General features: G+C 40.9%; 1 protein-coding gene across 1 annotated transcript in view; it reads left to right on the plus strand.

The window, feature by feature from the left end:
* The window catches only part of Sorcs3 (sortilin related VPS10 domain containing receptor 3), a 617,283-nt gene that overhangs the window by 328,140 nt on the left and 274,953 nt on the right, over positions 1 to 14,190 (plus strand). The window contains 1 exon segment of the mRNA XM_032892177.1: positions 9,708 to 9,866. Coding sequence (XP_032748068.1) covers positions 9,708 to 9,866 — 159 coding nt within the window.

A 14,190-nucleotide genomic window follows, 5' to 3' on the forward strand; every position in this document is an offset into this window, starting at 1 on the left:
CAGACCGAGAGCCGTCACTGGGGTCAAATAGACATCTGTCGCCTCTGAACGCTTGTCTCTCTTACCCTTTCTGCATTTCCTCTCCTGCCTCTCCCCACCTCCCTGGCAGAGACAGCTGCAGCTCCTTGTTATGTCTTTACCTGGAGGGTTCTTTTTCCGTTTATTACTGTTATTGTGGTTTTCTCTTCCCTGCTAGTCTGGGGACCACCTGGCATGGGATGATGGATCATTACGGAGAGTACCTGCCTGGCAAAATTGCTACCTCCTCTCCCCACAACCCTTCTGTTTCACATTGAGAAAGAGGGGAAGCAAAACCAAAGAATGAAAACATTCTAAAATTCAACACAGAAAAGGCAACCGTCCACCATAGCCCAGCCTGCTGGAGGGCTGATCCCATAGAAGTAAGGTGCGAATGGTCAATCAGGATACAGCCAGCCATGGAGAATGAGTTGTGGTGGCAGGACACCCTCCTTCTCCTGCTGCTCCTTCCTGCCTCTGTTTTCACTAACTTCTCTTTGCCTAGCTGTGTCTTCTCTCTCCTTCACCTTGCCCCTGACACAGTGCACAGCAAGAAGGCTAAGGCACTTAACTCAGGAGGTAAAGTAGAGTCTGAGCTTGCCCTTTGACCTTTGTAAGAAGTAACTTAGTAAGCCACTGTGGAAGGAGGTGTGAGAGGCAAAGTCGAGACTCCCTAAAGAGCTTCTAATCTCCAGGTTAGGTTTTGAGCTAAGAGGAAATTCTAGTTCTGGGTGGAATGTTATTGTGAATCAGCCAGCCTTCACCAGACAGCAGTCTGGATTTTCAAATAAGCATGGACGTCTCCTGGCGTGGGAAAGAGGACAAGTAGAAGAAGCGGTATCTATGAGAAATGGGACAGACACTGGAGGGCTGTACGTGAATTTGAGGAGAGATGCCGATTAGGCGCTAACACACACAACAACTTCTCAATCTAGGAGAAGCAGGAAAAAGGCTTTCCTCTAGGCCCTTCCAAAAAGATGTAGGAAGCCTTGTGGGCACCTGGATTTCAGTCAAACCTGGTTAAACATCCGTCCTTCAGATATATTAGGTATTTACATTGCGATTTAGGGTCACTAGTAGTCAAGACTACTTGTGGTCAGGACTACCACAAGCTGAACAGGTGCTACCATAATTCCTGTTTGAAATCCCACCAGTGAGATGGTGTCAGACAGTGAGGACTCTGAGGAAGTGAGTAAGTCATGAGGGTGACTCCCTCACCAAAGGGCTTGGCACTGTCCTAAAGAGGATCACTGAGAATCTGGTTTTCCAGTTTCAGTAACTCTGAGGAGTAAATGTCGGCCATGTTTAAATCGCCCAGTTTATGTTATTCTGCTACAGGATTCCAGACACATAGAGCAGGGTGACAACGCCCCCTACCCCCGCCTTCCTCACAGCTGAGAGGGGATTTAAAAGGAGAGTAGCCATAGGGAGGCTTGGGAGGAACTTCAAAGGCTCTGATTCTATACAACCAGATTGGAGGGTGAGGGTGTGTGTATTATGGACCCTGAGCTGTGGGCCGAAAGCACAGACCTCCTAAGAGCTGTAAACATCGGCCAGTTTATCGCCTCATCTGTCTTCTTTTCTTTTGCATTGCTTGGGGGAAGTAAAATGTCTCTCTTCTGTAAGAAGGGATCAACATCTCCTGGAGCATCTCTTTCTCAAGGTGACTCCCACCTTGGTGAAAGGACACCAGGAAACTCTGGCTCATTATAGAGTGGCCTCTGGTGGGGAATGTGGAGACAAAGGGTTGATGTAATATCAGGTAACCCTAACTTTGGGTCCATTGCACTCAGCTGTGTGAGGGCCTGTCCGTGTCCTTGTAAGCAGGCATGGAGTACATATTTGAACTCTAATGGCATAAGCACACGTCCTGGGAGAGACTGTGCTCCTTGAACCACTCTGACCTCATGACCTACTCCAAGAAAGCTTTTAGCTACATAGGGTCTTTTAGCAAGGCCAGGACGGATGATACTCCAAGCACAAATACTTTTCTCCCTGACTATGTCTCTGTGATAACCAAGAACTCATTCTACCTCTCTTAAGTCTAATAACCTTTTTAAATAGTTAAGTACCCCCAAATAGTCCAGGTTGGAGGATTTTCATATAAAGAATTAAAGATCTAGTGGGAAAACAGGGTAACAGATAACTTCATAAAATACATATTCTCTCTGCCTGCCTGCCTGCTTGCCTGTCTGTCTGTCTGTCTATATCTACCATGTATTTATGTATGTATGTATGTATGTATGTATGTATGTATGTATGTATCTATCTATCTATCTATCTATCTATCTATCTATCTATTTTTCTTTCCTTTCTTCCTTCTTTTTCTTTCCAGTTGTTTATTAGAGGAGCCACTAAAGACAGTGCACAAAGTAAATACTGGATCAGCGGCAATCTGCAATTCTTCAATTAGTCACAATGGGCACTGTGCAATTAATTTCCATTTACCATCTTCTCTGCACCAGGATCTTTTCAGTACCCTCCTCCCACACAGCTACAACAAGATACTCATAAATTAGGTTTGCTTTGTGGTGGATAATAGACATGCTGGTTGGCATTTTTCCTTATCGTGTTTGTATCTTCATTGCTTTCTCTGATTTGAGGCGTTTAAATGGTACTCATAATTCTGAGCTCCTACTGTGACCCCAGAGGTATGAAAATATGTGCTAGCAACTTGGATGCTTGAAATAGCAAACACCTTGGAAAAGCTTGGTTCAACTGATCATCTATTTCTCAAAGCCAAGTACACCTGCTACATACCTGTGTCTGCAACAAAGTTGCGGCAAGTGCATACCTTCTGGTCAACGTAACACATTCCTCAGACTCTCAACCTGAATTTAGGAACACATATCTGGGCTTGTAACTTTCTACCTTGCAACCAACAAAAAAAAATAATACCCTAGATCAAACTACAGTAAAGCATCAACAGTAAGTACAATTTCTTCTAAACCAATTTCGTTTCCTTTTGATATTCTTTTCAAATTGTAGAACTTCATTTTTGCTTCTTCCCTCTTCTTCTCTCCTGAGGTTAGACTTGCTTTTATTAATCATTGGAAACAAACATATTGCAAAGAAATAATATGACTAAGAATTGATCCAATTCTCCATGCCAGTCTTTTACAGGAGAGGAATGGGTGGTGCCATCATCTGCCATTTAATCTGAGTGGTTCTGATACTATCTGGTTAGCAAAGAGGCAACATCTCTGATCAGTTTTCAGAGTATTTATGGAGATGGAACTGGTTCCCATACCCAGAAAATAATAAACCATAAATATCTAACTTTGGGCTTTCTAGTAGGTGACTGCTATCAGCAAATAATGTCAGAATAAGCCCGGTAGTTTTAAGTTGTCCCCTTGTCTTCAAGTAGTGAGCATACTATGGAGAGCAAGCTGGAAAATGCTGAGAATGGCCTTACTGTAGTCTGTGTGTTGTTGGGATTTACATAACAGGTAGATGGGATTGGAGCCTGATGGAGAGGAGAAACAGCATGGTCAGAGCTGAACTTGGGAATAGTCATTCAGCATGGGGCAGGTGGGGAAGTTTGGAGCACTAGAGGTCAAAGTGAGAGATATCTGCATCCAATGGAGAGACTGGAAACATTCACCCTACTTTTCACATGGGGTTCCATTTACCACATCCTCCTTGTGGCACAACTGCCCTGCACAGTGTGACCACATTGGCTGATGGTAAGCTAAAGCTTCAAGGATTCCAAGAGCAAGAAAGCATAATATTATAGCTGAAAATTAAGGGGAGCAGAGTTAGGAAGTGTGTGTGTATGTGTGTGTGTGTGTGTGTGTGTGTGTGTGAGAGAGAGAGAGAGAGAGAGAGAGAGAGAGAGACAGAGACAGAGACAGAGACAGAGAGACAGAGAGAGACAGAGACAGAGATCAAATTCAGAAAATAAAATATTCATGAACTTGCTCTTCAGGAATAATCATGCTTAACATGTGCATGTTTGTCATTACATGATTTATACACTAACATGAAGCGTAAACCACTTTAGCAAAAATGAGATTGTGCTTCACATATGACCAGCCTGCTTCCCGCGAGCTGTTTAAACATGGTTATCTTCCCTGGGCCATGAAACTATTTGAGTTCGTGTTTAATAGCCAAGTAATATTCCATTAAATGGATTTGTTATTCTTTATTTAATCATACTCCTACCAATTATTTGCATCACTTCCAATTCTATGTTACTATAAATAACATGAGATGGACATATAAGTACATAAACCTTTTTTTGTTTTCTTTTTTCAGGTTCAAAAATCTATATCAATTCGAACTATTTACAATACTTAATTATTATAAATAAAACTGAGATGAGTGTACAGGTGCAGAACATTTTGATGTGTCACGTTTCTTTCATTGCCACCACACGCATTGGCTGTAAGCAGACCGTGCTCTTATCTGACCACATCTGGGCACCTCTGTATTCCATCAAGGTGCAGATCCCTTCTCTGTCCATGTTGTCTTCTTCACTCTTTCCCTGGTATTCCCAACCATCAACAATTCTATTTTCAGCAAAAATATGTGGTATTTATTTATTTATTTATTTATTTATTTATTTATTTATTTATTTTATGTGTATTTGTGTGCTAAGGGCACACCTGCGGAGGTGTCCAGGTAGAAGTCATGGGGCAGCATTCGGCTCTCTTTAGGTTCTCTTCAGGTTCACTTTGGGTTCTGAAGACTGAGCTCAAATCCTCAGGATCATGTCACAAATGCTCTGAGTTAGTGAACGATCTCTTCCTGTTTTTCTTGACCTGCTTTAGTGGCTGAGGCTTTGTTAAGGGAGGCTTATGTTAAATCCTATGTGACAAGTTGAGATACAAATTAGGCTTAATACATTTATACTGTGTTGGGATAGAAAGTTGGCAATCATAATATTGGCAAATAAAGCAACATGCATAATGGCATAGGGGTACCAGGTTAAAGAACATATGTGTAAGAATAAGTATATATTAATGTTCTATCTTTAAAATGTATCTGTAACTGACATATTGTAGTCCTGATAGAACCCAAACATACAATGCTCGACATCGTTCCCCCACAGTGGCGCTATGAACATTCAATGATTGATATTTTGTGCTGTTTAATCTTTATTGTAAGTCTAGATCTGCACCACATGCTTAGCAGCATACCTCATCTCTACTATGTAGATATCAGAAATGTCTTTACCCCAGCTGTGGCAATTGAAATATCCCCGTTACTGTTCTCCTTGTTCCCGTACTGAGAGCTACCATTGAAGGATGGACAAGAGAGGGGACAGAGAAGGGTAGTATCGGCTTCGGTTCTGCTTGAGTGGAAGTTTATCCTCAGCAACATATCAATTACATCAATGTGTTTGGGGTCAGTCATGCTACCAACTCTCTTACACTCTTGGCAAGTCTACTGATGCTCTTGCTTCTTCTTATTGATCACTAAATGCACTCACAGTCTACCATTAGGAGTCAGTTACATAGTAAATTATAGCAACTCTATGTTTTTTATTCATAGAGTGTCCTGCTTATGAAATTCTTCTCAGGACATTGAAGAGCCTGTTTCCTTGATTTGGGGGATGTCAGGGCAGAATGAGAGACCGAGGAATGCTCAGCTTTAACTACTTCGCACAGGTTACATGAAAGAGAAACACAGACTAAGTAATTGAATAAAGAAATCTGTGCATGATACTGTTAGGGTCAGCCAGGAGCTTGATTTCTGACTTCCACCTGTATCTTTTACAGTCTGAAATGCATTGTTAAATGGGGCCATTGTTATTCAGCTCTCCCAGAGTTTTCCTGTAAAAAGTGTTATAAACAAGGCGTGAAAGGCATGAATGTACCCCCATGTTGGTGAACACCAGAGCTTGACTGTCATTCATCTGAAGGCTGGATAATTCATTAAAGTGGATGGTCCAGCCCACAGAGACTGGATGCCTAAGACTGGTACCCAAGCTACCGGTGTATTTAGTGCCACTATGGGCTGGATCTCCCCACAGGGGCCAGGTGAAAGTGGTCTTTCAAAGCAACGATTTTATTGAGCAGGTCCACAATTACCTACTGGCTTGTTTTCATTCATAGCAGAAGCATTGTTGCTATCTGCTAATAGTATTTTTAGTTATTACCAGGCATGCAAATGCACACAAATTAATGTCAAATCTAATAGGCACTTTCCCCCCATGATCCTTCTTTATTTCTTAGTTATGATGAACACAGATATGTGCACAGAGAGAAAGAAAAAGATTTACCTTAAATGTTCAAGTGCACTAGAACGTTTTGTGTTTTGTACACTGGACAGCAATAACCTAGTTCCTTTCTTTTTTCCCCTCTTTTTGTTTGTATCTTCACAGAGCTACCACCTCAGACCACTTCTGCCACATCCAGTCCTTTTCCTCCCTTCTGGCCTAAGTTGTACAGTTACCATGATTTATTTAAACATCAGGGTGTATATCTTGCACTGTGCTAAGCTACTTTGTGCTTGTTTCATTTATTCCTGAAATTATCACTCTGAGGAGGTACATTCCATGTTCTCCTGGAGATGACAAAAGTGGAAACGTTGAGTAATTTCCTCATGTTGACATGTGAGGTAGCAAAGCTGAACATTTGCATTCAAGACCTCTGCACCTAGAATCTATCCCATTAATAGTTTGCTAACTTGAATTTGAAATACTTCTTCCCCTTCTCCAACATCCATTGTACATTTATTTTTGTTTTTAGACAGGGTCTCATGTGGCCAAGACAGGGTCTCAAGATGGCCTCTAGTACTCCATAATTGAGAATGACCTTGAACTCCTGATCCTCCAGCCTTCATTGAGATTCCTGCCCCTTTCACATTGTCAAAATCATACAAGCACAGAATGCATAAATATCTCCACAGCTCCCACCACAACTTGTGCGCCTGCACACCAACAGCTACAAGATGAAAGGCAAAGTTAGCCTTCTTTGTTTATGCAGAGACAATCTCCCTTACCTTTACCAAGAGTCTCATGGCTAGTCTCTAAACACATAGAATAGTGGGATACTTATAAAAATTCTTTGAGGAATATGCATTCTTTACAATTTGACAGGATCCTTTCCAGTTCTTGTCCCTCTTCAACTACCCCATTTACTTGCTTTGACCCCATAGAACTTTGGATGCAAATCTCCCCTTAACAGTAAAATCTGTATATATGGCGGGAGATTATTTTCTGTATATACGTAGCATTATCATGTATCAAGACTTAACTTGGGACACAGCATTTTCTGTCTTTTACATATTAATATTATGTCCTGATATTTTTCCAGTGCTAACATATTACCTTGTACTTTCTTCTTTGATTCTTATTAATTGAGTTCCTAGTCTCCAGGTCAGAGGGAGAAAGTGCATTTTAGGAGTAAGGGGTTTCTTGAAGCTACAGTGAATTTCTTAGACACGTTTTAAGAAAGCCCCGACTTCCTGTAAGTGCTCTTCCTGTGTAGTTGGCAGGACTACAATAGTTTGGGGGAGTAATGAGGAAATTGCTTTCCTTCTGAGCTTCAGTTTCCTTATCTGTAAAATGCAAAAAGCCTTAGGTCCTTCACGGGATTTATGTGAGGTTTGGATGAAATATCAGGTGAGGTATGAGCACTGGTTCAAAATGTCGGTTTGTATTTCTCTTTCCTCTCATTCTTTTCAGAAAGCAGGATTGAGACTTCTGAGACAAAAAAAAAAAAGGAGACATAGCTATTGATATCCAAGTGTATAAAATGTTTCCTGAAGAGAATGTCAGAGAAAGGTTGCAATAAAAATGTACTCTTGCAAACAGGAGCTCCATAAAAGTACTGCACACTGTCAACATCTCATATATATGGGAATATATATATATATATATATATATATATATATATATTCATTTCTAAAGCTAGTCACTCTACCACTGAGATAAATTCATTTCTGTATGGGTGCGCATCACATATGTGTATGCAGGATCTGTTCATGTGCCAGTCTAGGTATGTACAATTACATTTGGTATGTTTGTGTGTGTGTGTGTGTGTGTGTGTGTGTGTCTGTATACATCACATGCTTATGTGTGCAAATATAAGCACACACAGAAAGAGACAGAGCTAGAGGAAGAAAATCCACTGTGTGAAGTATTTGATGGCAAACTTTATGCAGAATTTTATGACTCATGAGATTTAAAATAAAGCCTATTTAGGATGGTGGCCTTATCTTCTAATTAAAGCCATAGCCATGAAGCATCTACTTCCTGCGTAAAAGCTGCAGTTTAATTTCCCCAGAAAGAGGGAAATCTATTTCCTTGCATACTCCATGGTTCACCCATTGGTTAACTGTGTAGTGTGATATGATGAGACAAGTTATGATGCTGTCCTTCTTACTCAGTTACCTATGATCTCAAACTCCATAAGCACTGCAAAAACTTCCCTAACATCTTCTTAAGATAGCCCAGTGCTTCCCGCAGGCTCTCCTCTCCCTTTAGAGTTCCCAGGAGGAAAAGGCTGTTGTGTGTCTACTAGTCCATACAAGAACTTTGCCCTGGATTTTCACACAGGAATAAAAAAGTTACTGAAAAGCAACCACTCTTTGAAAACTTTTTGAAGGCTAATGATGATGCGTTTCAATGAGGTCAAAGCAAATATTTGAGGGAAAACATGTTTACCTTCAAAGCTGAAAGCTGGAAAAGGGATAGAAGAGGAGTATCCTCAGGAAGATGGCAGTGGAAACCGGAAGAGAAAGAGAGAGCTAAAGAAGTTCCTGAGAAAGAGAGAGGGTCAGAATGAGAGGCCAATGAATGATTATATTCATGTTCCAAGAAAACAAAAACAAAAACAAAACAAAACAACAACAACCAAAAAACCCCAAAAAACAAAACACAACAACAACAACAACAACAACAACAACAACAACAACAAAACCCAAGAACAGTCTAGTATCCAAAAGAGATAAGAAGGAAAAGTCAGATGAGATTGGTGTTCTAGAAGCCCTTAGAAAGAGATTGCTTTCAAAAGGATAGAAAAAGTTACCAATACTAAATTCTGTTGTTAGATGTTGGTGTCTGTTTAATGGGTCTAAGAAATAGAAAGGCAATCATTTCTTAGTAGAGTTAATGCCACTGAAGCACTATGCATAGGAGCTAGATTACGTTGGACAGGGTTTTTAATATCAGTTCTAGCAATGCCTTATCAAGAACATAACTCATGGCATGTGTTTAAAGGCACTTTGTACAGCATTGGGCTTTAGTTAATATCAAAGGAACCCAGGCTTCCCCAGTTTAAATGCCTTCCCATGATGCCGTTGTATGTATGAAAATGTTGAGATGCAAACCTGCCCTTTATGATGCCAAAGCCCATGTCTGCCTGCTTGAATCTGGGGTCAATCCTAGGGCCTCAGTATTTTCTAAAGGACCCCTGTAGATTTGTGTTTTGGGAAATTTCTCTATCCAAGGTATCATTAAAACTCTTGAATCACTTAGAAGAAGTCATAAAGTTATGGGAACAGAGGGTCTTTCCCATATGTAAAAAATGAGTTTGAACTGGTGTCAAAGGATGGAGGACCATCTTATAAATTCATGACTTCAAAGATAATACAAAATGAAATGTCCATTTGTACATAGACCTAGTCTCACATCCTATTTCAGCTCAGTAAATCTTGGGGAAAACAAAGCAATATTTATTATTTATGTTCATTCCAGCCTACTAATTCTATCTTTATTTTCTCCTCTACATTTTCATTAGATCATGCTTCTTAGCGATCCTGAAATGGAGAGCAGTATATTGATCAGCTCAGATGAAGGGGCAACCTATCAAAAGTATCGGCTTACATTCTACATCCAGAGCCTTCTCTTCCATCCCAAGCAGGAGGACTGGGTGCTGGCCTACAGCTTGGACCAAAAGGTGAACAAACACTGTGTTTACAAGTTGTCGTTCTGGGGAAAATGCTTGTTTGCTCAGCCCAGATTTGGAGAAGGATTGGTGACATTTCATTATTCCAACCATGTTGGTTTGGTCTTCGGTGATGAACTTCACTTTGTTACTCTTAATTAGCAAAATATACAGAACCAGTGTGTGTGTGTGTGTGTGTGTGTGTGTGTGTTCATTGTATTGGCAATATTTCTTTTTCAGTTCATAGTCTTCTAGTGCCTTTCTCCAAAATTTAATCATTTCACTTTCTTTTATAAGCCCCTGTGAGGTAAGTAAGAGGTAAGTGATTGTTGCTCTTACTACCAAAAACAAAGATGTAGAGAGCTAGGGTTCCCATCCATCCCCTCCGGTATTGTAGCTGGGAGAGCTGGCGTTTGAATGGATGTTTTCAGGTTCTGTATCTGAGGTGCATGTCATCATACTCTGGAGTCTTGATTTGGTGAAATTTTAGGACGCCCATGCTCTCTAGGAGCGCAGGGAAAGCTTTAAACAAGTATCTTCTGTTCTTTTCCAAAAAATGAAGTCAAAGACGTAGCGCCTGGGGACTTTCTCTTTTAGCTTTAAACTACATGTGTCCTGCAGTGTAATTGACAATGCCTCCTATGTACTGCGGAACCTTTGACATACCTTAAAAAGAACCCACTGTTGCTAGCAATCTTCTAGTAGTCTCTCATTTATCTGTAACATAAGAAGCTGGGCCACACCATTAGCAGTTTCTTTCCCCTGATCTGCCATGTTGGATCTACTATTTCTCCTTCTTGCTGGATATCTGCTAGGTGAATGGATAGTTGAAGAGCTGTTTACATGCTGCAAGGCGGAACCTATCCTGTCTGTCTCTACTTGTATTTCAGAACAGAGACCAGGTTATTCTTCATTATATTTTCTGTCACTCCCCAGCACCTTAGTTCATATGCCAAGCTAGTCATACTATAAAGTTATGGGATTGGTAAATCAAAGGGAGAAGAGAATTTCAAGAACGATGTTGCACAGAGATATTCACAGAATATCTCGGCTGAAATTGTTTCTTCCTCTACTCCCTCACAACCTAAAAAACAGTTGCTCTCAAATACCTATGATTAGAATAGGTGTGTGTGTGTGTGTGTGTGTGTGTGTGTGTGTGTGTGTCTGTGTGTGTGTCTGTGTGTGTGTGTGTGATGTCAGCACCTTTAAACAATAATTTCAACATAACCTTTATATCTCTCGTTAGCAGAACCTCATGGTGGGCACCAGGTGCTTAATGCAATCCCCTAAGGACACCCACATGACATTTGCAGAGCAAAAGCCATTGCAAATACATTTCTTTCATGGCATCAAGTGGATATTGTATGAAAGACTTAGCCAAATGTCAGACAGTCTGTGAGTTTAGATGCTTAGAGTAGCCAAAAAAATTTGAACCTATACTGAAAGAAAAATAAATTACTTGGATGTCGTTAAATGGTTGTGTGGTAATTCATTTACAGGAAGCCCAAAGCACTTAAAGTGTGTTTTAACAGAGGCAAGCTAGGTTAGAGGCAGCAGACCCCTCACCCCATGATGTCCATAAAGCAAATGCAGTGTATCTCGTGTTATCCTGAGTATTCCTTTCCTCCATTCTCACAGTACCAAGAACTTCAGGGACATTACTCCTGGGGTATGCTTGTGGATATAATGCCTTCAAAATCCTCTCAGGCTTGCTGAATTTTTTTTCACTTAGAATAAATATTTGGAACGTGGCAGTGGGTGTTGATGGATTTTCCTAATCACACTGCACATTTCCAGATATATTATTCCTTAGGTACTTCTTCTTGTTGACATGTTCTGCTGAAAGTGGCGGACTATTCTTCAGACCTACAGTTTCTAACAAGTATGTGGCCATTCTTCCTTTGAATAAATGGCATCGGGAGAGAGATGAAGCCCCTGGCAATGTTTGCAGGGGTAGCATAAAGCACCTCACCCTGGCTATCCAGGGGAGTTTTTCCCCCTTCACTTTGGATGGTAATTTAGTGGCATAGAGTCAAGAAGAGTGATGCTATGTCGTAGCAAATGAAGATGCCAGTGTAGCTAGGATTGATATACAAATGTGTTATTTCAGGCTAGAGCTCTTTCTGATGTGCATGCACGCACGGAGGCAGCTGTTTTCTTCTGGAGAAAATGAAAAGTGCTAGCATTAAGGTAACTGCAGCATCAAAGGAAGATGTTTGTGGTGAGGAGGGAATCGATGTTTCCATTATTGTGCCTTTGATGAAATGCACTAGCAATTTCTTTAGAGTCAGTGAGGCTATCTCCTTACGTTGTATGTATTACAAAAGATCTAATTGAATGATATTTTAAAGGGATGATATCCAATTGCTTTACTTTTCAAACGGACAGCCCAAAGCTGCAGAAGATTTGCCAGTAGATCTAATTTGGAGGAAGCCACTGAGGGAAACATTAGGAGGGCTTTGCTTCTTCCTTTAAAGCCCTTTCTGCTTCCCAATGGGTCTGACCTGGGCTTTTGACCAATTCCTTCATGTCTTGCCATGCCAGGCTTTCCAATTCTTACTAATTCTGTTGCCAGCTCCTGCTGAGGTCTCCCAGTACACTCTCCTACCATCTTGCATTTTTCGAACTAAAAGGCCTCCACACTCAGGAAACACTCAGGATTCATTTTGGCAAGAGGAGTCCTCGGAGGCATTTTATAACAAGCTTTGAGGTTGAAAGAATCAAAGGACATAATAATCTGTAGTTGACCAAATGGAAATGATAAAAGAACCAAGCTCCTTTCCTCCTCTCCTCTTGCAAGCAAGTTTCATGTTCCGTGGACTGTTGTGCTGTCCTGTAAGACAGGTTCATCTCTCCTTCGGTCTGTTTCCTTATTGATAACTAAAACAGTATATATCGTGTTGGTTTTGGATTAGCTGAAGGGCCCAGTCATATTACTAAAATAAAAGCTTTGAAAGATTTCGAGATACATTTTTGAAGGCAGGGGTCTCGTAGAGGTGGTCGCTGTCCTCAGCCCATAGAAAGCTGCAAACCTAAACATATCTCAGGTGGGCGAGGGGCTCAGAGCGGGTCCTTAAAAACGGACATGTGTTTGTGTTCACAAATGTATAGATTCTGGTATGGGGAATCGCCCAGAACAACAGAGTTTTTTTTTTTTTTTTTTTTCTGCATGAGGATCAGGATTGCAAAACATCTATGACTGTAGCACATGCCGCTTGCTCTGAAGTTCGGAAATAAAGAATCCAAAGGGGTTTCAGATTCCTTCAGATTCCCACATTGTTTTCAGACACTTTGGGGCTAGACTCATCTAGAACTGCAGACAATTTCAGTGTGAGAAGCACATCCTTAAATACTACTGAAGGTCAAGGAAATTAACTGTATTATATTTGGGAATGGGCATACAGCCAAGGTCTCTCTCTCTCTCTCTCTCTCTCTCTCTCTCTCTCTCTCTCTCTCTCCGTGTGTGTGTGTGTATGTGTGTGTCAAAAGCATTACAAACTCACTCAAGAGCAGAGATTGCCTCTTCGCACTTTTTATTTTTTATTTCTATTTATATAGTTTATTATTTATTTTGCCTCCAGTCTCTTGACTGAACCTGCAGTACACCATTTCTACCAGACTAGCTTGTCAGTGAGCTCTGAGGGTCTTCCTGCTTCCACACCCCCACCCACCCACAGCTAAGTTTACAGGCGACCTGTGACCATGCCCAGATCTTATATTAGCCACGCCCAGCTTTTACTTGAGGCTGGGTATCTGAACACAGGTCATCAAGCTTGCGTAACAAGCATTTTACCCTCTGAAGCATATCCCCAGTCCGTGCTAATATTATACTTTTCAAGTCTAAATCTATTATTTATTTATTTATTTATTTATTTATAATTTGTTACACAGGAGGAGGTCAATTCAGGGGTTTCACGTAAGCAAGAGAAGCATCTACCAACCAGATTATATCCTAACACCCTGACTTTAATTTTAATTGGTCTGTAATCCATTAATAATTGCAGTACTGCAAACAGCGTGGGTTCTCGTTATGTGTACACCTAGTCTATCCTAACGAATCAAGGCATTTAGCATATCTACGATTTTCAGATCTATTATTTCTCTGTTGTGAATGACAGGTTTTCTGGGTCATTTCTTATCATCCAAACGGTAGCTGATGGATCGATGAGCTGATGAGGAGGCTGACACAGCTTCAGGCATGATGATGCTATGGAATGCAAGTTCTGATGCAGAGCAGCTGCATACCCTATGACGGCTTTGCTGATTGGAGCAGACCTGTGGTTGCTATGCCAGGCCAGGAGCAGGTCCTGGTGAATAGGTGATAGCTGTGTTACGC

The sequence above is a fragment of the Rattus rattus genome, chromosome 2, assembly GCF_011064425.1.
Source record: "Rattus rattus isolate New Zealand chromosome 2, Rrattus_CSIRO_v1, whole genome shotgun sequence".
Taxonomy (NCBI): Eukaryota; Metazoa; Chordata; class Mammalia; order Rodentia; family Muridae; genus Rattus; species Rattus rattus.